The 27,639-nt window shown below is 45.4% G+C and overlaps 1 protein-coding gene and 1 long non-coding RNA gene across 13 annotated transcripts in view; both read left to right on the top strand.

Moving 5' to 3' along the window:
• LOC126992432 (uncharacterized) overlaps positions 1-27,639 on the top strand; it is a 43,993-nt gene that overhangs the window by 4,823 nt on the left and 11,531 nt on the right. For all 12 annotated transcript variants that reach the window (XM_050851178.1, XM_050851172.1, XM_050851173.1 and 9 more), the window contains exons 2-3: positions 13,431-13,567; positions 25,378-25,582. In XM_050851178.1, the coding sequence (XP_050707135.1) occupies positions 13,431-13,567; positions 25,378-25,563 (323 nt within the window). In that variant the 3' untranslated portion in view covers positions 25,564-25,582. The remainder of the gene's footprint in view (positions 1-13,430; positions 13,568-25,377; positions 25,583-27,639) is intronic.
• On the top strand, positions 17,671-24,916 carry LOC126992434 (uncharacterized). The gene is made up of 3 exons (XR_007746550.1): positions 17,671-24,427; positions 24,527-24,625; positions 24,725-24,916. It is a non-coding gene; the product is annotated as an uncharacterized LOC126992434 (long non-coding RNA).

The raw sequence follows: 27,639 nt of genomic DNA, 5'->3' as shown, positions 1-27,639 counted from the left end.
TGGCAACACTGCCACCGCCGCCAACACCAAAACAGTTTCCGCCTTCATATCATGGTTAAGGGACATGTATTTCTTCCCTTAAGTATAATATGGAGGCGTAATATCATATTTTGGAGGCGCGTAGTGAATCCCCACAATTACCCTGGACCCCCCCTCATGTATGATGCGCTGGTAAAACTAGAGAAGTCCAACAGTATGTGAGGCCTTGGAAAGGTTATTACTCTGGTGGGGGCAATATTGGAGGCCGTGCTTGTCACAGATTGATGTGCCCACGAGGCGCCAATTAACCCTTTCCTTGCGCGTGGTGTGGACGCGACTATCCCCTCAGGCGCAGTCAGGCAGCCCAATGGGGGGTCTCTTTTAACCTCTGTTTCTCAAAAACTATTCATCACAGCTAAAAACCAAAAGCACCATTGGAAAGAGGAAGTCCAGATCTATAGGAGTCGGTTGTGTATTCCTCTCTTGCGAACGTACATGCATGTTCAGGGAGTGTTGAATATTAACACTTACGTTGGTGCGTGCGGGATGATCAGCCACATTGAGAGAACTGCGCATAGCTGGGCGTTATCGCGATAAGTTATCGCGATACTTTATCGCTGATAACAAAATTGGGTTATCGGCCATCTGCTACTTATTCAAATATATATTGGTATCTTTGTTACTTTTGTAACCAAATTAGTGATAGATAATCGCTACTTTTTTCCGCCTCTTAGAAAAGAAAATGATTATTCACTGCCTCAAATTTGATATTCCATATTCGTTTGTGAGCATGCCATGGTATTGAAGGCACCCGATGTTGTGTTATTTGGTGTCCCATCGTCAAAAGCTGGCGCTTTTGTTTACAAACACTGGTCTCTCGTGAACTGCGCATGTTCAGACCAGTAAGCGTAGCCCTGTACAGTCTCACAAAGCTTTTTAACACAGTAAGAGTTGCTGGAAGGCTGAATCAGACATACAGTACCACCATCCTCACAGTTTCTAGAAGAACACTCTGTACATATAAATACAACTCGTACAGTGTCGTTCTAGAAACAGCGAGGATGGTGGTAGTGGTACTGGATGTCTGATTCAGCTTTCCAGCAACTCTTAATTACGGTTAAAAAGCTTTGTGAGACTGTACAGGTCTATGCTTGCTGGTCTGAGCATGCGCAGTTCACGAGAGACCAGTGTTTGTAAACAAAAGTGCCAGCTTTTGACGGTGGGGACCCCAAATAACACAACACCGGTTCAGGCGTTTCTAGTATTACCGTCCATAGGTACGTGTCAACGTGTGGTTTTCAGGTTTTGTAAGTTTTTTAAAATACAGATAATGAAAATTTGAATTCATCTTTGTTTTTTATTTGAAATATCAATATAGTATCGTTTTCCCCTATTGGACTTATTGCTAGCTAGTATCGGAATTGTGGATTTATATTGGGTATAGGTTATCGGTTATCGCCTATATTTGTGTCTCTAGTTAATGAATATTGGTTATCACCGATAAGATTTTCCATTATCCGTTATCGGTTATCGGGAATAAGGTTTTCTGTTATCGTGCCCTGCTATGGAACTGTGGACATCTCTCCTTGAGATTCTGGCAAGGGAGTATTGCCAACTGCAATATTTACAACTATTTGGTCAAAGAATCAGTCAGGTGATAGGTGAAGCTATGCAAAAATGCCGCTACATTGGGCAAGAACATCCACCAGTTACTCGTCTGTAGATTTGTCGCGCTGGGCTGATATGATTTTCCACCAAATTTAGTGAAGAACTCACTCAATATGGTGGGTACAAACTTGGTGGAGGGACATTTTTGGCAGTCATAGCTGGTAACGGGCTAAAGAGTAGCCTATCCAGATATTTTGTTTTTATTTATTAATGATCCACGAGACATCCTTGATTTAAATCAAAGTATGTGGTTATCTTTGTATTCATTCATACACACACTGGTAATATTTCTGTGGTGTCTGACTCACTTGTTTGAGTGAAATTCTATTGTGAAAAACAGTCACATATTCGTGTCACTAGTAAAAATGAAACTAGTAATGAAAGTTTTGCCACCATGAAATATACACAAATAGATAAATATGAAAGCTCATGAAGTCACAATAAGTGACATCACCTGCTTTGCGCAGTGGAAATATACTATTTCAGGTATCCGACACCCGCAAAATAGCATGGGAGCAGCATTGGTCCTCGAAGCTACAGCCTCAACGTTGCCAGATTGTCGTACTCAGCCGATTATATTTCCCGACTTCCTGCCCCTAAACTGTCTTCTGAGCTCCAATAATGAAACTAATTTATAGTTATTGTTATAAGAGTTAGATTCTGATGTTTCTTGGCAATAGTTAGGCGTCAGAAACAGGTAAATACTGTGCTCTCAGTACGATGACCTGGCAACGGTAGCTATACATATTTTCATATTGTTGTTCTGTTGTTTATTCAATGTTCTATTCAAGAAAAAGAATACCCATAATTTTAGTTAGTTTTTGGTTACAAGGATTCTTTATGAAATACAAGTATAACATTACCCTCTACTAGTTAGGAAATATACTGAATCCTGGATCGGCTACAGTGATGTTAGGTGCGCCTATTGGCAATCCTGTGTTGTGAGAATTAGTGCTGGAACACTTTCATACGCGGGAGATTTGAGTGCGGGCGAAGCTCGCAGCGAGTGTTTAGCACCACCAGCAAATATGCCTAATGCTCGCTGCTAGCAATGAAAGGGTTAATGCATCTCATGTGACACACCCGTGTCACTGTTCGAATATGGTGGATTAAAAGACAATAGGTTTACCGTTTAGGAAACTTTCCTCAAAGTTTTGGGAGTAGGGATTTTTCCCAATTTTAGGGAAATTTTGGAGGCCCATATTTCAGTTAATTTACCTTCTCACACCCAAAACCCAGATTCTCCATCGGTTCTAGGCTTTTGAGTGTTAAGTGTACAGCGCATCCCATATGTGACACGCCTGTGTCACTTTTCGGATATGGTGGTTAATAAAGGGACTCGGTTTTGGGTTGTTGACGGCGCAATGTGGCGCGAGGTGCCTCCTGAGGGATACTAATAAAGAGGCTAAGGCGTCCGCTAACACTCACTGAGAGGTGAAGTAGAATGATAATTTGAGGAGACTACAGAAGAGTTGAGTGTGAATGTATCCGTCCATCACGGCGGCGCGAGGAAGGCTGCCAGAAAGCTGCCCACGTGGCAGCGCGATACACCCGCGTAGTAATGCATCATGAATGTAATCGTTTAAAATTATAAAATACAAATACTTGCGCCATTATTTGCTTTAATATAGAGAAGAAAATAATGTAGAACTCGTAAAGACTGTGTTATGTCCGAAATCGTAAAGGTCCATGTGCGTCCTGGATAGTACTGACTTAGGAACTGGTTTGTATGGTGCAGCGCAAGGCAGCTGTGAGGCTCAGTCTGTCTGTGGAGGCCCACGTCAAACAATAACAATGGACTTAGAAAATGGAAGCCAGCCAATGCAGCACAGCACATTCTCGGAGGTGTTACAGCCAGATCATCCCACAAAAGATCTTTAGATATATGGCAAGGCCACAGTGTGTCCTACATAATATGCAAGTTTCGTTATTGCATGTCACACGGACAAATTAGTAAGAACAACCTTCGTTTGGGGGTCACTCAGATGAGGTGAGTAGTCCGAACCTTGCCGTGCCTACTCCTCAGCGCTGGCCAGCTGTGGCGTCTGGTTATGGAGAATGAATATATAGATCACCATTGCTCATTCCACTGCCAGTGATAACAATGGTGAAGCGTGTCTTATATATTTATCCTAAACAAATAACCTACCAAGTCAAACCAAACCTGGATAGTGCAGGTAACTCTTGATTTACGTGAGTATTGTGTCCTTGAAGAGGTCGCATAAATCAAAAACAATGTAAATCAAACAAAAGGAAAGTTTGTACCTTTATTGCCTACTGTATCACTCTGACTCCTCTCCTCGTGGTTCCTCCTCTGGCTGCCCTTCCCCTCGTGGTAGCACAGCAGCGAGGGTGTTGTTGTTGTTGTTGAGTAGCGTGGCAGCGTGGGTACTGTATTGTTGTTCATGCGGGAAGAACTGAGCTCAGCTGTGTGGCCGCGGCGCCGTGTGAGTCAAGTTGCATGAGACATCTGGTGGCCACTCCATAAAATATCGCGTATAAGTGAAAAAAACATGTAAATTAAACATCTATTTGGATTTTGGACTTCGCGTTATTTAAAAAACGCGTAAATTGAGAGTTACCTGTATTGAAGATAAGGCAGCCACTTCTTGGGAAGTTAATACTTACAATGTGGATTATTATTTGGTTCCTGAATGCAGTGCAGCAACAAATGACTTCCAGAAAATAGAAGGGGGTAGGTTAAGTCAGGATACATTGGTTTAAATTTATTGGGCCTGAAGTGTTGGCGGGCGAAAATATGCAGCGTGGGACGGGACAGGGCGGTGGCGGGGGTGGTCGTTAACCCGTCCGCTGTGATTGGCACGCATTTGGCCTTCACTGGTAGCCTGGTAACGTATAGTCCCAGATCTTTCTCTGCCTCTGGGGTGGATAGTGGAGTGTTTCTCATGTAGTATTGGTGTGCTGGATATCCCTTCACTGGTAGCCTGGTAACATACACTCCCAGGCCTTTCTCTGCCTCTGTGATGGATAGTGGAGTGTTTCCCATGTGGTATTGGTGTGCTAGATATCCCTTCACTGGTAGCCTGGTAACATATAGTCCCAGGTCTTTCTCTGCCTCTGTGGTGGATAGTGGAGTGTTTCCCATGTGGTATTGGTGTGCTGGATATCCCTTCACTGGTAGCCTGGTAACATATAGTCCCAGGCCTTTCTCTGCCTCTGTGGTGGATAGTGGAGTGTTTCCCATGTGGTATTGGTGTGCTGGATATCCCTTCACTGGTAGCCTGGTAACATATAGTCCCAGCCCTTTCTCTGCCTCTGTGGTGGATAGTGGAGTGTTTCCCATGTGGTATTGGTGTGCTGGATATCCCTTCACTGGTAGCCTGGTAACATATAGTCCCAGGTCTTTCTCTGCCTCTGTGGTGGATAGTGGAGTGTTTCCCGTGTGGTATTGGTGTGCTGGATATCCCTTCACTGGTAGCCTGGTAACATATAGTCCCAGGCCTTTCTCTGCCTCTGTGGTGGATAGTGGAGTGTCTCCCATGTGGTATTGGTGTGCTGGATATCCCTTCACTGGTAGCCTGGTAACATACACTCCCAGGTCTTTCTCTGCCTCTGTGGTGGATAGTGGAGTGTTTCCCATGTGGTATTGGTGTGCTGGATATCCCTTCACTGGTAGCCTGGTAACATACACTCCCAGGTCTTTCTCTGCCTCTGTGGTGGATAGTGGAGTGTTTCCCATGTGGTATTGGTGTGCTGGATATCCCTTCACTGGTAGCCTGGTAACATATAGTCCCAGGTCTTTCTCTGCCTCTGTGGTGGATAGTGGAGTGTTTCCCATGTGGTATTGGTGTGCTGGATATCCCTTCACAGGTAGCCTGGTAACATATAGTCCCAGATCTTTCTCTGCCTCTGTGGTGGATAGTGGAGTGTTTCCCATGTGGTATTGGTGTGCTGGATATCCCTTCACTGGTAGCCTGGTAACATATAGTCCCAGGCCTTTCTCTGCCTCTGTGGTGGATAGTGGAGTGTTTCCCATGTGGTATTGGTGTGCTGGATATCCCTTCACTGGTAGCCTGGTAACATATAGTCCCAGGTCTTTCTCTGCCTCTGTGGTGGATAGTGGAGTGTTTCCCATGTGGTATTGGTGTGCTGGATATCCCTTCACTGGTAGCCTGGTAACATACACTCCCAGGTCTTTCTCTGCCTCTGGGGTGGATAGTGGAGTGTTTCCCATGTGGTATTGGTGTGCTGGATATCCCTTCACTGGTAGCCTGGTAACATATAGTCCCAGGCCTTTCTCTGCCTCTGTGGTGGATAGTGGAGTGTTTCCCATGTGGTATTGGTGTGCTGGATATCCCTTCACTGGTAGCCTGGTAACATATAGTCCCAGGCCTTTCTCTGCCTCTGTGGTGGATAGTGGAGTGTTTCCCATGTGGTATTGGTGTGCTGGATATCCCTTCACTGGTAGCCTGGTAACATATAGTCCCAGGCCTTTCTCTGCCTCTGTGGTGGATAGTGGAGTGTTTCCCATGTGGTATTGGTGTGCTGGACATCCCTTCACCGGTAGCCTGGTAACATATAGTCCCAGGCCTTTCTCTACCTCTGTGGTGGATAGTGGAGTGTTTCCCATGTGGTATTGGTGTGCTGGATATCCCTTCACTGGTAGCCTGGTAACATATAGCCCCAGGCCTTTCTCTGCCTCTGTGGTGGATAGTGGAGTGTTTCCCATGTGGTATTGGTGTGCTGGATATCCCCTTCCAAGTTACAGGACTTTACATTTTTCTTCATTGAATTGTAGCAGCCACTGTTTGTTCCACTCCTGTAGCTTGGTGATGTCTTCTGGTAGGAAATCTGCAGCCAAGGGGTTTAATGCCAACCTTTACTCTGTTGTCTTGGTCATATTATGGTAATTACTCATTAGTACAACATAGTGGCCTCCAAACACTCAAATGAACTTTTTGTACAACAATGTGAGGTCATTCTTTGTTGATTTATCCTACAAGGTGCTGGCTATCATGTGTTTGAAGATACCCTGAACTTAACCTAACATAACCTATCAAAATCCTAAACAGGTACTATAGATCTTGACTCAGAGAATTCATATATGCTTCCTTACTAGTGAGACTTTCTATACAACAGTGTGAGGTCATTCTTTGTTGATTTATACTACAAGGTGCTGGCTATCATGTGTTTGAAGATACTCTAAACTTAACATAACCTATCAAAATCCTAAACAGGTACTATAGATCTTGACTCAGAGAATTTATATATGCTTCCTTACTAGTGAGACTTTCTATGCAACAGTGTGAGGTCATTCTTTGTTGATTTGTACCATAAGGTGCTGGCTATCATGTGTTTGAAGATACTCTAAACTTAACCTAACATAACCTATCAAAATCCTAAACAGGTACTATAGATCTTGACTCAGAGAATTCATATATGCTTCCTTACTAGTGAGACTTTCTATACAATAGTGTGAGGTCATTCTTTGTTGATTTATACTACAAGGTGCTGGCTATCATGTATTTGAAGATACCCTGAACTTAACCTAACATAACCTATCAAAATCCTAAAGAGGTACTATAGATCTTGACTCAGAGAATTCATATATGCTTCCTTACTAGTGAGACTTTCTATACAACAGTGTGAGGTCATTCTTTGTTGATTTGTACCATAAGGTGCTGGCTATTATGTATTTGAAGATACACATTGGTGGGCACCGCTGCCCAAGAAATTAGCTTCACTAACTGGTAATCCACTAACTAAAAAGTTATCTTTGCTTACGCTAAACTGATAAACTAATAAAGAAATCAGTGGAAGCTAATGCTAACTGCTAACCGCTAACTTTTTTCTATGGATTTAGCTTTGGTTTGGTATTTTGGCTCGGAAACCTTAAAAACAGACCTAGTGACCCGAACATTCAATATGTTGTCCCCTAGACATAGAGCTCTCCAGAAAGGTATAGCATGCTAACAAGCCCAACAACAAGAAGAGAAAGAAGCCTTCAGTTTATCCTAAATCCGTGTATATTACCAAAGATATCCCGCAAATTTAGGTTTTTTTTTTACTTTTGTCCATAACTGACTTTTAATTTTATTATTTTAAGTTTATTTCTTGTCAGGTGGAATATTTCAAATTCTTGTTATTAAATCCCGAGTTGAAAGAGTTTGCAATGGATGATGCATTAGTACCGTAAAGTACCAAAAAGTTTCCCTAATAATTGTCCAATGTACCGACGTGCCTTTTTGACGGTAATAAGAGGCACAGGCTTATAAGACGCACCCTCAACTTGGGCCGTCGTTTGAAAAAAATAAAAATAAACGGGTTTAAACTATGACTTTCTGGTGAAGATTTTTTGCCTGACATTCGATGCCCTCACCACTAAGAGGTAATTTTTAAAGTTTCATATATACATTACCCTCTCGAGTTTCGCGCTATCCGAGTTTCGCGATCCACAAGTTTCGTGGTTAGTCCTAAATTCTTACCATCCCGACTTTTGCGCATTATCACCCCGAGTTTGGCGCTGCTTTGACATGTACGGGTCACGTCTACTTACCACCAGTGTCACGCACGCTACCTTTAAAGGTGGTATCACACTGGACGTTTTCCTCCAAGCATTGTGGCTATGGCAAGAGAGAGAGAGAGAGAGAGAGAGAGAGAGAGAGAGAACGGGTCGTTTTGAGGCCGCAGTTGAAGGCAGCTGCCTTACGATTGGCTGACATTCCTGAAATCTCGCTTATGATTTGCTGGGAGTCTGATGACGTCATCGCCGACGCTCACCCTATCAGCGGCTTCACTGCCTTAAGGTGGTGTCACAATGGCCGTTTTCGTCCAACCGTTGGCAACTCCAACTTTTCCTGGTGTGTGTCACACACGGCCAAGGTCGGTTGCCCGTATCCACATCCACAACGTAAACAAACCACTTGCCCTGTATCAACATGCTGTCGTCTGCTAAATTAAGGGCTGTCGCGGCTTGTGCTGCCATTACCCAAGTTGTGGACTTGTTGCTGAAGTTAAATGGAAGGAATAACAAGTTGTGGGTGTGGCATGCTTGTGGTTCCTCCATGCCAGTTCTCATTGTCACCACTGCGTGTGAGCGGCCAACCCACCCGTCTTGACTCAACCACATAAACACATGGATCGAATAACAACAAACACACACACACACACACACACACCAGACTCATTAGGAACCATTGCAGATGTTTCTGACAAACAGAAATGACTTCAGCATTTCTTGAGTGTGTTAGGCAATATTTGGTGAGTGGCTCACATGAACCAAACCTCCTGGCTCTTGGCAAGAAGGGAGCAGTCGTCTTTAACACTGCTGCTCTCTTCTTGCCATTGGGTATGTTTGGTTGGCTTTAAAACGACCCGTTCTCTCCTGTTTTCCTCCTTTTTCCAAGGTACGTTTTTGAGATAATGAGGGAGTAAAGGAGGAAAAAATTGAGCTCCGTGGCAGGCAGCATGAGCCAACTGAAATGGTGCCACTATAAACAGTTGCCTGCGCCATGGTGGGCTCGAGGCCGACCATCAGGCCCACATGGATAGTCTACCGGCGCCATAGCCCACATGTAAAAAATAAATAAATAAATAAAATAAATCCACAGGTCGGAACAGATAAGCGCTTTTTCAGTGTTTTCAATACCTCAAGTTTCGTGATCCTGGAGTTTAGCGCTAGACCTTCGGAACAAAGCGAGTGTGAAACTCGAGAGGGTACTGTATTCTGATCAGTTAAGATTCGTTTTAGGTCCGTGCCAGTATCTCATAATCTACCTTATGAAACATCAGTATCTCTTCATATATCTTTTCTACAAACCTTCAACAGTCATGGAAACGTTTTGAAAATCCAATTCCAGGACTTTTTTTTTACTCTTGAAAATATGGGATAATGTTTACGAAAGCATCGCCTCCTCTGGTGGCCGCGGCGACGCTGCAGCCGCCGCAGCCGCAAAATAGCTCGCAGAGGGCTTAGGATCGGGGAGCATATTTAAACTACTCCAACCGAACTTTACGACCTACTAACGGGGGGGCTGCGCCCCCCTCGACCCCCCTTTCTAACCAGGGGCGTAGCCCCTGGACCCCTCATGTATATGTGACTTATTTCAGCGAGGAGGTATTTCTCGCAACACCTGCTGCAGCGTCGCCGCGGCCAGCACCAGAGGAGGCGACGCTTTCGTAAACATTATCCTTTATTTTCAGGAGTAAAAAAAAAGTCCTTGAATTGGATTTTCAAAGCGTTTCCATGACTGTTGAAGGTTTGTTGAAAATATATATGAAGATACTGATGATTCATAAGGTAGGTAATGAGATACTGGCACGGACCTAAAACGAATCTTAACCTTCTGATCCTTACTATGGGCTGCTTTCACAGTCACTTGTTTGTTTTGATCGTTACCAATGAGTGGCAATCGCCGCTACAGTATTTTCACGTGAAAGTGGCCGATGGGGTAGTGGCGGCTGGCTGCAGAGGAAGCGAGAGGTGTTGAGTGTGTGGCAAGGTGCGGGGCTAGGCTAACCCTGCAGCCAACACTGCCCCATCAGCCAGTTTCACGTGGAAATACTATAGCGGCGATCACCGCTCATTGGTAACGATCAAAACAAAGAAAAGTGACTGAGTGGCCCCCAGTCCCAATATTTTACATTTTAAATGCTTGATACTTACTGGGACCTGCCAGAACGGGTCCTTCTTAGAGACTCGAGGCTACTGCTTTGAGGAGCAAACAAACATGGCGGAGACTGGCAGAGGGGTGACGGGTATAAAGTTTGTACGGGCGTACCGCCGGGAACAGCCACAAATGGACCTTCCAAGGGCCCAGCAAACACTCAAATTAATTAATAATATACTGGATGTATATGGATATACCTACATATGAATATTAACACAAAGGGGAGAGACGAGAATTCACTACTAGTTGATGGCTGTGTGGAAGACGAGCAATGCAGTGTTCGTACCTTTCCAAGGGATCAACAAACACTGATGAGCCGCGCAGTGTTGCCAAACTATCGTACTCATCGCATTGCATTTTTTTGTAGTTTCCGACCGATAACAACAGCAAACACAAAGAAACATCAATGAATAACAGACTTAACAATAACTTTTAATTTCCCATCATTATTTGTGTAGGCTAGGAGAGTTTGAGGGTCCAGTACGATAATTCGTCACCGTAGGCTGAGCGGGAAGGAGCCGTCCGCTAGTTTGTTTACACACAAGCATGGTCAAGCAGCATCACTTAATTTTCTTCCTGACTGTTGTTAATTTATATGAAGTAGCAGTAAGTACAACTGTTACACAATATGCATACACAGTTACTTCAGAAAACGTTGCTGTTGTTGACGTAGTGGTGATCGCCGCTTTGTTTACGTTTGTGGAGAGGTTTAGGGAACAAACATCCACTGTAACCCGGTAGCAGTGACGGGCCAAATCTGTTGCTTTACCGTGTAGCAGTGACGGGCCAAATCTGTTGCTTTACCGTGTAGCAGTGACGGGCCAAATCTGTTGCTTTACCGTGTAGCAGTGACGGGCCAAATCTGTTGCTTTACCGTGTAGCAGTGACGGGCCAAATCTGTTGCTTTACCTAGTAGCAGAGACTCGACAAATCTGTTGCTTTACCGTGTAGCATTGACGGGCACAATCTGTTGAGTTAGCGTGTAGCAGTGACGGGCCAAATCTGTTGCTTTACCGTGTAGCAGTGACGGGCCAAATCTGTTGCTTTACCGTGTAGCAGCGACGGGCCAAATCTGTTGCTTTACCGTGTAGCAGTGACGGGCCAAATCTGTTGCTTTACCGTGTAGCAGCGACGGGCCAAATCTGTTGCTTTACCGTGTAGCAGTGACAGGCCAAATCTGTTGCTTTACCGTGTAGCAGCGACGGGCCAAATCTGTTGCTTTACCGTGTAGCAGCGACGGGCCAAATTTGTGCCATGATATAAACCCCCAAAATAGATGATGCATAAACTGATCACAAATTCTTTGATATATATTATGAAATGGTTTTTGTGAGGGGTGATTTTTTCTCATTTTTCTCGCTTGGAGGGACCGTTAAGAAACATGATCCCCGCTGCTACCACCACCAGGTTAATTTAAGCGGCAGTGTACCATTAAAAGCCAGTAAACAAAAATTGAACCTTCACCTTGTAAGACGCCGGCTGATTTTCTGGGTCCTTTTTCTGGAAAAAAGTGCGTCTTATAAGCTGTCAAATACGGTACTTTAGGGCGTGATTTACCCAAAAGTGGAGTCTTTGTGCCATGTGGTGCTGGTCTGCCCACTACGGACAAGAGCAAACCTGTATGAATTTTCTAGCGGAGGAGGAACTACATTCAGCGGAAGCTAATTGTTCCGCTCGCTGTTTCCAAAGTTAGCAAAAACGCTAATCAGCTAACAAAATATTTACCTTCGCTAATTAGCAGTTAGCGGATTAGCGGAAAACTGCGGATTAGCGGAACCGTGCCCACCACTGCCTAAACTTAACCAAACGTACTACCCTAACAAACCCCCAAACAGTTACTACGTACAGGTCTTGACTCATAAAATTCATATATGCTTCCTTACTAATGAGAATTTCCATACAACAGAGTGAGGTCATTCTTTGTACACCATAAAGTAAATATGTGCCCCTAAACCCTAGGACATTGCGTCTTCTCCAGCTATATGTATTAGTAGGTGCCGAGTGCCGAGTTATTTTTTTCTGAGGTCAATTATTCCAATGCCATGAGTCTGATCAGGTTCATTTTGGTCTTACTAGGTTTGGCTTACCTTGAACTTGGCAATGATTGGTGCTGGAAACCTTCATGTTAAGGGCGACGGGACATTAGCAGTGTTTTGAGGCACAATAATACCACCGTGGTTTACGATTGCCTTTCTTTACAAGTGTTTTCATTTACAAGGAAAAGCAATTCAGTAAAAATGCCTTGGTTAACGAGTGGTGGCTTGGTGTGTGAGCGTCCTGTTTGTACAAGTGTAAGACGACAGTGTGGGTTCCCTTTGTTTGCCGCAAGATGAGAGTGCTCAGAGCGGAAAACAATAGGAATGGGTCTCAGTCCGCGTTGTGCACTCACAGAGGTAGAAGTTTTCAGTTTCTAGTACAAAGCTCTGCAACCTAACCTAACTTAACCCCTTCAACACGAAGACGCGTATACTGCATCCTTGCGTGCCCCATACCATATCCGAGGACGCGCATGCTGTGTCCTGGCTCGCTTAGCCAATATACGAGTTATTTTATCTCTATATTTATGCTTACATCTCAAAATTGTCAATTAATTTATGTATCTTTATGTGCACCATTTAATTCTGCATGTTTTCATATATAATACATGATGAGTATGTTGAGTTTATTGCTGAAAACTTGTTATATTCAATAGCGACATTTTAAATTTGGCGCACGTGGTGATCCCGGATACGGTGCGGGGCGCTGTTTTGGCTCGGCCGTAGTGAAGGGGTTAACCTAACCTGACCTAACCTGACCGACGACTCTAACCTCAAGTTCCCAGAGACATAGTGATCACAGTGTCCAGTTTGAGTGTTGTTTCATGTGTTGTGTGTGTTGCAGGACTGCCAGACACCATGGGGAAGAACAAGAAGAGACATAGTGATCACAGTGTCCAGTTTGAGTGTTGTTTCATGTGTTGTGTGTGTTGCAGGACCGCCAGACACCATGGGGAAGAACAAGAAGAGACATAGTGATCACAGTGTCCAGTTTGAGTGTTGTTTCATGTGTTGTGTGTGTTGCAGGACCGCCAGACACCATGGGGAAGAACAAGAAGAGACATAGTGATCACAGTGTCCAGTTTGAGTGTTGTTTCATGTGTTGTGTGTGTTGCAGGACTGCCAGACACCATGGGGAAGAACAAGACAGCTGCCAAGACCTCCAAGAAAAACCCAATATACAAGAAGGCCGGTGCTGGTGCTGCCCTCAAGACTAAGAGCAAGGCAAAGCAGGTCAAGACTAACTTGAAGAAGGTAACACACACACACACACACACACACACTCACAGACACACAAATCTACAAATTATTGAGCAAAATGGAAGAAGTAGACAATGAGGAGTCACTACCAAAATAATAAATCACCACCAGGAACACAAGAGGACACAGTAAACAATTGAGGAAGGGAAGCTGCTTGAGAGACATAAAGAAATATAGCTTCCCGCAAAGAAATATTGAGCTCGGTAAAAACTGCAACTAGGTAAATACACACACACACACACACACACACACACACACACACACACAGACATGAAATTGACCTCTCTTTTGGCCACTCATCTATGCTTTCTGTTATTGGTGCTTTGATCCGCAATTTTTTTCCTCCATTTATTTGTTTTCCCTTGAGGCGGTCCCCTTGCTGTAGACACACACACACAGGGACAGGGAAGGACACAGGAGGCCTGATAACCTGGGATACAATAGATTGAAGGGTCACGGAAGGAAGGTGAGCAGTGAAGCCTGTACATGTTGAGGAACTGCTTCCACAAAGTCAGGAATGGAGTGAATACAATTGTTGTGTATTCCTATACTGTACCAATACTTCAAATTCCAGCAAATATGAATAAGAAATTGAATACACTGATGTGGTCTTTATTCAAATACAAATACTTCTTGAAGGTATTCACAAAGACATTGATGAATATTTTCCATTGAAAAATAGCTTCATGACATAACTGTGTACAGCGCTGTTCTAAAGTTGTGCATTTGGGCTCATATGAGGTCATGATTTGTGACTGGTGTCAACATTCAGTACAGGGACAGCACACCCAACAGGAACTAAATGATTTGAGGCTGGAGGCAACAGAACGCTTAGCCTCAGACCTTACTATTATTTCCGATTGGGGCAAGAAGAACCTTGTGTCCTTCAGCGCCTCAAAAAAACAGTTTCTCCACCTATCCACTCAACACAATCTTCCAAACGATTATTCCTTATTCTTTGATAACACTCAACTATCACCTTCTTCAACACTAAACATCCTCGGTCTATCCTTAACTCAAAATCTCAACTGGAAACTTCATAGCTCTTCTCTTGCTAAATCAGCTTCCTCGAGGGCCTTGTCCGCCCTTGTATGGAGTATGCATCTCATGTGTGGGGGGGCTCCACCCACACAGCTCCCTTGGACAGAGTGGAGTCTAAGGCTCTTCGTCTCATCAGCTCCTCCTCTTACTAGTAGTCTTCTACCTCTTAAATTTCGCCGCCATGTTGTCTCTCTTTCTATCTTCTGTTGATATTTTCATGCTGACTGCTCTTCCGAACTTGCTAACTGCATGCCTCTCCCCCTCCCGCGGCCTCACCACACACAACTTTCTACTCAAGGTCATCCCTTTGCTGTCCAAATCCCTTACGCAAGAGTTAACCAGCATCTTCACTCTTTCATCCCTCATGCTGGTAAACTCTGGAACAATCCTCCTTCTGTATTTCCTCCTGCCTACGACTTGAACCCTTTCAAGAGGAGGGTACAGGTAACTCGCGATTTACGCGAGTATTGCGTTCTTGGAGAGGCCGCGTAAATCAAAAACAATGTAAATCAAACAAGAGGTAGGTTTCTGTCGAAAAATAAAAACCGTATTTTTCAGCGTATAGCGCGCACCTTTTTCACATAAAAAATGCCTGAAAGTTTAGCCCGCTGTGTACGCCGAATGTACAAATTTTAATGATTTTTCTTCTTTGGGGTGTTTTTAAGGGTCTTTTTTGTCTTATCCAATAACAACGGCAAACTTTCCTTTATCATTGTATATAATCCTTCATAGTCCGTAGCTGTCTCATAATATGTTACCATAGAATACAGGGTGATCTAATAACTACTATACAAAATTGAAATCGATGGAGGATTGCCCATGCCTTGCTGTTATTCCGTTTTTCCGTCGGGCGCCATTTGTATGATCTTGATCTTGCTGTCACAGGTGGCTTGATTGTATGACTAAGGAGCAGTACAAGCTACATAAAAAATCATATTGGAAAAAAATATCCATGTGTTCATTATTAATTATTAATATTAGTGAGAATAATGGGGTAAATATGATATCAGAAACTGTACATCATGAGTCTTGTACGAGGAGATATTTCGCGCAATACCAGCCAGGCCGCCATTTGCATTGTTTACAAACCACACAACCACACCCATACAACAAACAGCTGCATGGCGCGTGTCACCAGAAACGTGTGAATTGTGTCTTGCCTAGTTCTCTGTCATAACCTACGAGTGATGGTGGGAATAATATGCTTATTCACTTCATTCAGTGGAGAGAGAGAGAGAGAATATCCATATCACCGAGATATCCACTCAGGCACTCAGTCTCAGCCTCACTCGTGTGAGGAAGAAATGAGGGACACCATGAGTGGCTAGCTAGTATTGGTACCGGTACCGAGCAGTCTGGTACCGGTACTGTACCATATAGCTAGTACCGTTAGTACCGGTAACTGCCCACCCCTATTGTTGAGTAGCGTGGCAGCGTGGGTACTGTATTGTTGTTCAAGTGGCGCGCGGGAAGAACTGAACTCTTGCTGTGTGGCCGCGGCGCTATGTGAGTCCAGCTGCGTGAAACATCTGGTGGCCACTCCATAAAATATCGCGTATAAGTGGAAAAAACGTGTAAATAAAAAAAATAAAAAAATTGGATTTTGGACCCCGCGTTATTTCAAAAACGTGTAAACCAAACTCGCGTAAATCGAGAGTTACCTGTATCAGGACACCTCTCCTCCTGAAATTGACCTCTCTTTCGGCCACTCCTCGAACTTTTTAGGAGCAGTGAGTAGCAGGCTTTTTTTTTTTAACATTTGTTACTCTTTTTATGCCCTTGAACTGACTCCTCTGCTCTAAAAAAAAAAAAAAAAAAAAAATGACCGTTAAATACAGCACAAGGTTATATTTTCCTGAAGCTCCCAGTGACCAGTCATGAAAGAAGTACAACAAAGGATATTGCAGTAACCCCAGTCAGTGTTTAGCGGCTTCATGTTGTGGACCTCACCTGTTGTTCGGTGTTTTGATGTCTAGCTCCACACCACTGTATAATAACAAATAAAACATTCCTGCATCAAGCTGGCTTACACCGTCACCGTCCACACTGGTGAGTGGCAGCGACTGAATCAGACTCCAGACGCCGCGCTGCCACAGTCCTGTGCTGCACACGACCATTACACGGGCGCCCAGGAGGCTGGACTTATAAGGAACAACGGCTATTATTTATCATTATAAATTTTGAGGGTACAGTCAAGTTGTGTATGACGCGGATTCATAAGGTGCGGTTTCCTATGACGCGGTATGGTTTCAGAACTGTATTTTCAGATCACGCGGGTAAAACCATCTATGACGCGGTTCATGGTCTCCCTTGCCCAGACCGCTCAGGGTCCTCTCAAACGTGTGATGCCGCAGCCCAAGTTGCCAACTTGAACCGCCCGCTGCAGCGCGGCTTTGAGAGGTGGAGCGCCTCCGTGCTGCGATGACGTCATCAACAAATATGGCGGCCCAAACAAACACATATAAGTGTTTCCATTGCATTTCACCGCTCTGTGCCACCATAACCACTGCAGCTTCCTTTTCATCCTCTGTTGTAAGGAGCTCGTCACCCAGAGCTGCTTGTGATGCATATTTAAATGTCGTCAGGAATATCAGTGGACACCATTTTGCTGCCAGAACAGCAAGTAAACGTTGTCACTCACTAGCAGCAAAATGGTATCCGCTGATCTTCCTAATGACGTATAATAGGTGTTCTGGCAGCAAAATGGCATCCGCTGATCTTCCTAATGACGTATAATAGCTGTTCTGGCAGCAAAATGGCATCCGCTGATCTTCCTAATGACGTATAATAGCTGTTCTGGCAGCAAAATGGCATCCGCTGATCTTCCTAATGACGTATAATAGCTGTTCTGGCAGCAAAATGGCATCCGCTGATCTTCCTAATGACGTATAATAGCTGTTCTGGCAGCAAAATGGCATCCGCTGATCTTCCTAATGACGTATAATAGCTGTTCTGGCAGCAAAATGGCATCCGCTGATCTTCCTAATGACGTATAATAGCTGTTCTGGCAGCAAAATGGCGTCCGCTGATCTTCCTGACAACGTTTAACTCCTAAATGATCGAGGGTGGCTGTATTTTCGGTACTGCTAGGACCGGCCTCCCGTGCTAATCCACCGAAAATTGCCTGTATTCACACACTTCTACGCTTAACCTACATTGCACGAGTGAATAAGATAGATTTTGTCCTAACCATCAAGTCTTCCTCTTTCTAATGATGCCATCCAGATCTCTCTACGTGGCGTGGTTATGGAGAAACAGCGAGTTGAATAGGAGAGACTTTCGGTGTGAGCGCGCCGGTTATAACCGCCTCCGGCCCTTCCCCGGCAAAGCGGCTATAGCTGCCTATGGTCCTTTAGGGGTTAAACATGCATCACAAGCTGTTCTGGGCAACGAGCTCCTTGCAACAGAGGATGAAAAGGAAGCTGAGGTGTCATGTTTGAGAGGACCCGGGGCGCTCCAGGCGGCCCGAGTCGTTCCCTCAAACGCTAGCAGCTGCTCCCGCACGCATGGCGCCTCATCCCCTTAGACTCATCTCGGACTGAACAACATCAATAGGCAGATAATGCCTACCTGTGTACTCAGGCTTGAACGAACGGAAAAAAAAAGTGTGGGTTTGGAAAAATGTCAAGGGCCAGAACCAAATTGTATTTTCCCCATAGGTTTAGTTAATCCTGTGACGCGGTTTCCTATGGCGCGGCTGTTGCTCAGAACCAATTAACCGTGCCATACGCGACTGGACTGTATTCATCAGATTATTCGCAGAATACAAACACATTTACCTTGTTCAGCCAAGTCTCGGTTTAGGAGTTTGATTCGTTCTGAAATTTTGCTTGCACACCAAAACACTCCTAAACCAAAACAAATTTCCTCATTGAATTTAATGTAAATCCATTAATGCTTCCCATATCTCAAAAAAAATATTTATGTAAAAATCATTTTACATGTTATTTTTTACAGAATTAAAGTAATTTCACAAACAAAGCAATAATATGAAACATAAATCACTGTGTTGCAGCTGTTACGGAGACTCCCACAACTGCTAGCTATGCTTTAGGTGCAGGCTTTGCCCCGGGGTGTAGCAGCCACAGTTTCCCTCTTCTCAAGGCACCGGAACTACGTTTGATCGCCAACGTGAAGCAAACCAGACGTATCATCCAAGATGAAGAGTGAACAGAGTCAGTCACGTCCAGGAGGGCATGCAAGATGCTGAGGCTTGCCAACGTTCCTGTTGCCAGCATAGTATGCACCGTTCCTGTTGCCAGCATAGTATGCACCGTTCCTGTTGCCAGCATAGTATGCACCGTTCCTGTTGCCAGCATAGTATGCACCGTTCCTGTTGCCAGCATAGTATCTGCCGTTCCTGTTACCAGCATAGTATGCACCGTTCCTGTCGCCAGCATAGTATCTGCCGTTCCTGTTTTCTCCTTTGCAGCACCATCCCTTTTAGCCATCTTCCTGGGGAACATTGTTAAAGCACAAAGAACGCACACTGTAGTGCTGGAAACATGACACGAGTACATGGATGCTATTTCTACGAGTTTACAACGTGGACTGAGAGAGCCGTCATCTGGTGGTCAAGCATTATACCCTAGACTGAACAAGAATTGACCCCAAGTCTTGCGAAATTCTTGCGTTTCTTGTTCTGGCGCATCAAATTTTAAAGAATTCTCCCCAATTCTTGGCAAGAATCGCCAGCAGCGGCTGTCAGTCATGGCAGGCCACAGAAATTTTCTGGTTGCTATCCATTCCTCAAAATATGTATTGGTTCTGTGGTGGAGGATGGGATGTTGTGTTCCTTATTTGCTTTAGGTCAAGGTGGCTGCAGCCCTGACTGAGACCATTCCCATTGTCTTCCACTTTGACCTCTCTCGTCTTGCGGCGAACAAAGGGAACCCACGCTCACGTCTTCCACTCGTACAAAGAGACACACCAGTCCTCGGCCAAAGACAGACGGGTTAGTCCGCTTCCGAGTGAAAAGTAGCCCGCCCCGTGCATGACGTATATTGTTACCCAGCAGCCGGGGTCAGAAGGCAGAAGCCAGGTCAGTCCAACCGTGACCTCTCCAGTGTTAAGAGCAAGGAAGTCCAAGTCACTCTGCTCTCCGGAGGCTTTTTGTTCGATGTATGGATGCAGATCTGACCAAGGGCACAAAGTAAAGCACTGTACGTTTACCAACAATGTTGACAAGACCCCATAACTGTGTGTAAGAGAGAGAGAGAGAGAGAGAGAGAGAGAGTATATGTGTATGTGCGCCAATGTGCAGGTCAGACAAGTGTTCCATAGTTACCCCTCCGGTCCATGTTTTCTGTTTAGTGTGCCCTGCCTGAGATCTACGTTTAGATTTTGACCCTGCCTTCCCTACCCTCTTCCCCCTACCTGGGTAACAATCCACGTCACCGGTCTGCATGGATGGATGAAAGCGGTCTAACCCTATCCTCTTTTAACCCTGACTAGGTCGGCTAGGCTGACATAAGTCAATAGTTGGTCTACCAGCATCCTCCCCTCCCCTTCATGAGGCGTCGCTTGGCACGGGTTTGTGGTCCCTCCTCGAAGGGACGTACGCGCTTGACCATGACGGCCTCCATACAGCCTGTGTCCCCACCCGGGGGGGGGGGGGGCAACAACAACAAAAAGAGGAACAAACAGGATGCTCCTATACCAAGTCACCGCTCGTACATCAAGGCATTATTTGTGGGATTTATTTGCTCATAAATCAAAACACTCATAAACTAAGGCACTTGTAAACCGAGCTTTGACTGTGCAGTAAACCCTCAGTTATCCGGGTGCACCGTATCCGACCTCACCCGTATCCAGGAGTTTTAGAAATTATTTGATATTTTTCCAAAAAATAAAAAAATTGTCCTTCAAATTTCCCACGCAATGCCTCTAAGCTCTGCCCGGGCAGAGTACTGCACCCGTAAGGCGCGCCCCAGCTTGCACGTGGCAATGATATTGACGTCCTGGTGCGAAGGTTCACAGGAAAGCTGTGTGCTTCGCAGTACAACTGGCACGTAAACGTTCTTGCCGAGCGCTGCAGACCATATCGGTGACGAGAGTCAAAGGACTGTTTAAATGAAACACACAGTGCGAACCCTTGCTTAACCCTTTCATTGCTAAACGCTTTCAGTGGGCGTTAGGTGTATTTGCTGGTGGCGCTAAACGCTTGCTGCGAGCTCCACCCGCACTCAAATCTCCCGCGTATGAGAGTGTTCCAACACTAATTCTCACAACACAGGATTGCCAATTGAGTGGGTTCTTCACTAAATTTGGTGGAAAATCATATCAGCCCAGCGCGGCAAATCTACGAATGAGTAACTGGTGGATGTTCTTGCCCAATATAGTGGCATTTTTGCATAGCTTCACCTATCACCGGACTGATTCTTTGACCAAATAGTTGTAAATATTGCAGTTGGCAATACTCCCATGCCAGAGTCTGAAAAAGAGATGTCCGCAGTTCCCTCAATATGGCTGATCACCCCGCACGCACCGACGTAAGTGTTAACATTCAACACTCCCTGAACGTGCATGTACGTTCGCAGGAGAGGCATACATAACCGACTCCTATAGATCTGGACTTCCTCTTTCCACTGGTGTTTTTGGTTTTTAGCTGTGATGAATAGTTTTTGAGGTACAGAGGTTAAAAGAACCCCCCCATTGGGCTCCCCGACTGCGCCTGAGGGGATAGTCGCGTCCAGACTGCACGCAAGGAAAGGGTTAAGCCTTGATGACTGCCTAAATCCAGACTGGACTAGGTGAGCAGGGCTCCATCCCTGTGGAGGAGGCGTGTGGGTCTGCTAGCACTCCTGCGGGAGTGAGGGCGGAATAAGAAATGCAGATAAGTACCACCCTCGGTCTGACACGTGAAAGAAGGAATTTACCATGCTTACGGTAAGGCGAGTAAAGGGGCTCGCAGGGTTCGAGAGTCCCATGGGCCAGCCCGATCCGGAGGTGCAGGCTGACCGTAAATCACGGTTACTTCTTGTGGCTGGCCTCCCCATGCTCCCGCTGGATGCACTGTGCAGGGGGTACCCGCCCCCCTGGCTCGCAGGGGCAACACAGTGTAACTAAACAGCCACAGATCATCGTGCAAATGAATGCGCCAGGTTGTCATTGACTCCTTGGTTATCCTCCCCACCTACACTCAGAGTGGGGCGGCCTAGCATACTTGCCCGGCGTCTGTGGGCCGTCGGGTTCATTGCCGGGCTCAAAAGGGTAGCGCCCTGAGGTACCTGCCCGGGCATCCGTATAGAAGCCTGCTTAGAGGACATGCTCGTTGTCGGCCCGGAGGGCTTCAGGTATCGCTCTGGTATGCCTTCTGGTTGACCCGGGTGGTAAAGCCCGCAATGCTCGTAGCCACGAGGTTGCTAACGCAGCTACGCAGCAATAAAGCCGCGGGTGTGCACTTTAGAACAGCACAGAGCGTCGGCCTTCCAGTTTTGTAAAACTGGAGCTGTAAAAAGTTTCTTGTGGCAGTGCTGGGTCTGCTAGAAAGCCTACGTGGTAAACACGATGGTGCAGACTTGGGCGGTTAAGCTGCCACAAACACCTCAGCTTTTCTGGGTTGGGTCCAGGCCCGCTGCTGTGATTGGCCAGGCAGGGGAACATTAGCTGCTGCCTGTGAACACGGCTAGGCACCCCAGCAATGGGTTAGTGGCTGAGGCAGTCGTGCCTCATTGCCGAATCCCAAGTAACGGATCCCCCCAAGGTGCAGCAGGACTGCAATAAGCCAGGGAGAGATTGCCGCGAGTGCTAACCGTGACAACGCTGCTCGAACCCTTTTCTCAGCGCCCGGAGCATGTCAATCGCACGCATTTCACTCCCTGGTGCAGACTGACTGCTACAAAGCCATGGGGCATGCCACAGTATGAGTATGGACAGAAGCAGCTATGCAGTACTCTGTCGTTACCTTTATGGCAGGCCAAGATCCTAAGTTGGGTTTTGGGGTCCGTAGACTTAACCTACACCATATCCGGGTTTTTCCCATATCCGGGTGCCCCCGTGGCTCTATTAACCCGGATCTCAGAGGGTTTACTGTATTTGAATACGAATGAGAATACTTTGATTTATATTAATAATTACTTAATATGAATACACCCTTATACGGTATTGAAATGTATTTGAATATGAACACCAAACCCGAATACTCCATCCCTGCCAAGAGTGTTGGAGGCTGGAACAGCCTGGAAAACATGTGGTCCTTGCAAAGACCATTCATGAATATATAAGACCAAGGTGGATTATATATAGTAGATATAGAGATGGGACAGCACAAAGCACCTCCTCGACCCTGTACCACAACTAGCTAAATACTCACACACACACACACACACACACACACACACACACACACTTATGGAAAGAAAAAAAAGTGTCGAGGTGCATCAAGGCTCAACACAAACTCTTCATGGAGAAAGACAGCAGTAGCTTACAAAAGTATTTCAAACCAATTAACCCTCTCGTGCCTGGTGACCCGTGTGGCAATTTCAAATGAAAACATAATAATTTATACTGTTTTGTCATCGCCAATCCTTCCTCTCCATGATGAAATAAATTTGAAGTATCTAGGTTGTGGCACGGCAGAGATCTGATGTTGGGAAGAGGTGCTATTTTTGGCCAAGCTGAGCGCGTCGGGTGGTGGGAACTCCCGCCACCCGACGCTTTCTGCCCGAGCGGGAATTCCTGTCACCCGATGCACACGGGTTAATGATACAGGGCGACTGTTTTGTTTACGTTGTGAAGAATACGAGCAACTGAGCTTGGCTATGTGTGACGCACCCCCGGAAAAGTTGGAGTTGCCGGTCGCATTTACTGCCAATGCGGTTGGCGGAAAAAGGCCCAGTGTGACACCAGTAGCTTAAAGGCGCGGTCACACAAGCTGTAGTCTGTTGACGGAGCCTGTTCATCTTGCGCCTAGGCAGAGTTTGTTACGGCTCCTGTGATTGGCTGCACCCCTCCCTCACTCACATGTTCGCTGTGACGCTACACACTTGTATTTTCTTCGTCATAGCTCGTCTCTTATTCACGACAGACCACCTTAGTTGGTACCGTTGGACTCAGCAGTAATTGCGCAACTCAGTTATGTTTATGTAAACTCGATAAAATAAAACATAAAGGAAATGTGATGAGTTGAGGTCACAAGACAGCTCCGAAATGTTTATAACACGGTTTACTTATCATCGCTTTTCTCAGCAGTCTTTGAACCAGAGTTGAAATAAATAATTTCATCTCATATAGCAAAGTCTCCTGAACGCTATGGTGTGATCAGATCATAGATAAAACGTGACATGACCATAACACAGAACGGTTTCTGAGGATGTGTACAGCATATTTATGTATGTGTGTGTGTGTGTGTGTGTGTGCGTGTGTGTATTTACCTAGTTGTAACATACGGGAAAAGAGCTACGCTGGCGCTGTCCCATCTCCATATCCTCTCTTATCCAACTTTTCCTTAAAATCATGAATGTTTCTTGCACAAACCACCTCCTCCTCCAGTCTATTCCACAGCTCAATGCTTCTGTTTGGGAAGCTAAACTTTTTCACATCTCGCCTGCACGTGGTCGCCCTCAACTTTTTTCTATGTCCCTTCATTGGTAGCCTGGTAACATATAGTCCCAGGTCTTTCTCTGCCTCTGTGGTGGATAGTAGAGTGTTTCCCATGTGGTATTGGTGTGCTGGATTTCCCTTCACTGGTAGCCTGGTAACATATAGTCCCAGGTCTTTCTCTGCCTCTGTGGTGGATAGTAGAGTGTTTCCCATGTGGTATTGGTGTGCTGGATATCCCTTCACTGGTAGCCTGGTAACATATAGTCCCAGGTCTTTCTCTGCCTCTGTGGTGGATAGTGGAGTGTTTCCCATGTGGTATTGGTGTGCTGGATATCCCTTCATTGGTAGCCTGGTAACATATAGTCCCAGGTCTTTCTCTGCCTCTGTGGTGGATAGTGGAGTGTTTCCCATGTGGTATTGGTGTGCTGGATATCCCTTCACTGGTAGCCTGGTAACATATAGTCCCAGGTCTTTCTCTGCCTCTGTGGTGGATAGTAGAGTGTTTCCCATGTGGTACTGGTGTGCTGGATATCCCTTCACTGGTAGCCTGGTAACATACACTCCCAGGCCTTTCTCTGCCTCTGTGGTGGATAGTGGAGTGTTTCCCATGTGGTATTGGTGTGCTGGATATCCCTTCACTGGTAGCCTGGTAACATATAGTCCCAGGTCTTTCTCTGCCTCTGTGGTGGATAGTAGAGTGTTTCCCATGTGGTACTGGTGTGCTGGATATCCCTTCACTGGTAGCCTGGTAACATATAGTCCCAGGTCTTTCTCTGCCTCTGTGGTGGATAGTAGAGTGTTTCCCATGTGGTATTGGTGTGCTGGATATTCCTTCACTGGTAGCCTGGTAACATATAGTCCCATGTCTTTCTCTGCCTGTGTGGTGGATAGTGGAGTGTTTCCCATGTAGTATTGGTGTGCTGGATATCCCTTCACTGGTAGCCTGGTAACATATAGTCCCATGTCTTTCTCTGCCTGTGTGGTGGATAGTGGAGTGTTTCCCATGTGGTATTGGTGTGCTGGATATCCCCTCCCAAGGTGCAGGACTTTACATTTTTCTTCATTGAATTGTAACAGCCACTTTTTGTTCCATTCCTGTAGCTTGGTGAGGTCTTCTGGTAGGAAATCCACAGCCAAGGGGTTAAACATTTTGTCACCCCACACACACACACACACACACAGTAAACTAAACTAAACTAATTTGTCTATATTTCCTGCAGCTGAAGATCAACAACAAGGAGGAGATTACGGCACTGGACCAAAGGCTCGGGACATTCCGGGAAGCTCTGCAGAACAAGGCCAAGGAAACAAAGAGAGACGAGGCTGTCAGACCAAGGGACGCAGAGCCAAGCGTCGTGGACATGGAGGAGACGGCCGAGGGTTTATCAAGGCTGACATCAACATGACGCTAAAAAGATGTTAGAGGTAAAACATTACTAAACATTTGTGGAAGCATTGACAAAGTATAAGGTTTTTTTCTGCACTTTCTTTTTGTTGCGGGGGCTTCGTGGTGCAGTGGTTAGCACACTCGGCTTACAACTGAGAGAGCCTGGGTTCGATGCCCAGGCAGAGTGGAAAAATTTGGTCGGCTTTACCGATATCCTACGCCCCTGTCCACCCGGCAGTGAATGGGTACCAGGTATCAATCGGGGGTTGTGTCCCGTCTCTTGGGGTCTGTTCCTTTCTATAATTCCTTCCCCTTCTGTCTCTCTCCGGCATATGACCATAGATGTTGCGCCGACTAAACAAAACTTTCCAGACATTTTCCTTCTTGCTTCTTCCTCTGTTATATTGTCTTGTAAGGGGCATCGGGCCTTGGGTAGTTTTTATTTTATTTATTTATTTATTTATTATTATTTTTTTTTTCATCAAAGGACACGGGTCAAGGGCAACAAAAAGAGTACAAAAGAAAAGCCCGCCACTTGCCGCTCCCACAAAAGTAAAGAGTAGTAAAAAAGAGAGGTCAATTTTGTGTGGAGAGGTGTCTTGATACACTCTTCTTGACCTGGTAGCAGCGGGGATCATGTTTCTTAATGGTCCCTCTAAGCGAGAAAAATTTGAAAAAATCACCCCTTGCACAAACCATTTCATAATATATAACAAAGCATTTGTGATCAGATTATGTATCATCTATTTTGGGGGGTTTATATCATGGCACAAATTTAACCAGCATTTCCATTCTTTCATTCTTATACTGTCCAAACCCCTTATGCAAGAGTTAACCAGCATCTCCATTCTTTCATCCCCTTCACTGGTAAACTCTGGAACAGCCTTCCTTCATCTGTATTTCCTTCTGCCTATGACTTGACCTCTTTCAACCCGGTAGCAGCGACGGGCCAAATTTGTGGCTTTACTGTGCAGCAGTGACGGGCCAAATTTGTGGCTTTACCATGTAGCAGCAACGAGCCAAATTTGTGGCTTTACGGTGTAGCAGCAATGGGCCAAATTTGTGGCTTTACTGTGTAGCAGCAATGGGCCAAATTTGTGGCTTTACTGTGTAGCAGCAACAGGCCAAATTTGTGGCTTTACTGTGTAGCAGCAACGGGCCAAATTTGTGGCTTTACTGTGTAGCAGCAATGGGCCAAATTTGTGGCTTTACTGTGTAGCAGCAACAGGCCAAATTTGTGGCTTTACTGTGTAGCAGCAATGGGCCAAATTTGTGGCTTTACTGTGTAGCAACAACGGGCCAAATTTGTGGCTTTACCGTGTAGCAACAATGGGCCAAATTTGTGGCTTTACTGTGTAGCAGCAACGGGCCAAATTTGTGGCTTTACTGTGTAGCAGCAACGGGCCAAATTTGTGGCTTTACTGTGTAGCAGCAACGGGCCAAATCTGTGGCTTTACTGTGTAGCAGCAACGGGCCAAATTTGTGGCTTTACCGTGTAGCAACAATGGGCCAAATTTGTGGCTTTACTGTGTAGCAACAATGGGCCAAATTAGTGACTTTACCGTGTAGCAACAATGGGCCAAATTTGTGGCTTTACTGTGTAGCAGCAACGGGCCAAATTTGTGGCTTTACTGTGTAGCAACAATGGGCCAAATTTGTGGCTTTACTGTGTAGCAGCAACGGGCCAAATTTGTGGCTTTACTGTGTAGCAGCAACGGGCCAAATTTGTGGCTTTACTGTGTAGCAACAATGGGCCAAATTTGTGGCTTTACTGTGTAGCAGCAACGGGCCAAATTTGTGGCTTTACCGTGTAGCAGCAACGGCCAAATTTGTGGCTTTACCGTGTAGCAACTGATGGGCCAAATTTGTGGCTTTATATATATATATATATATATATATATATATATATATATATATATATATATATATATATATATATATATATATATATATATATATTATGAAATGGTTTGTGTGAGGGGTGATTTTTTCTCATTTTTCTCGCTTGGGGGGACCATTAAGAAGCATGATCCCCGCTGCTACCACCAGGTTAAGACTTCCTGTGTACCCCGACTCCCTGGTGGTGTCTTGTAAA

This window comes from Eriocheir sinensis, unplaced genomic scaffold, assembly GCF_024679095.1.
Source record: "Eriocheir sinensis breed Jianghai 21 unplaced genomic scaffold, ASM2467909v1 Scaffold461, whole genome shotgun sequence".
NCBI classification, from domain to species: domain Eukaryota; kingdom Metazoa; phylum Arthropoda; class Malacostraca; order Decapoda; family Varunidae; genus Eriocheir; species Eriocheir sinensis.
Note: the sequence above shows the minus strand (reverse complement) of the source record. Positions and strands in the feature narration are given on the sequence as shown.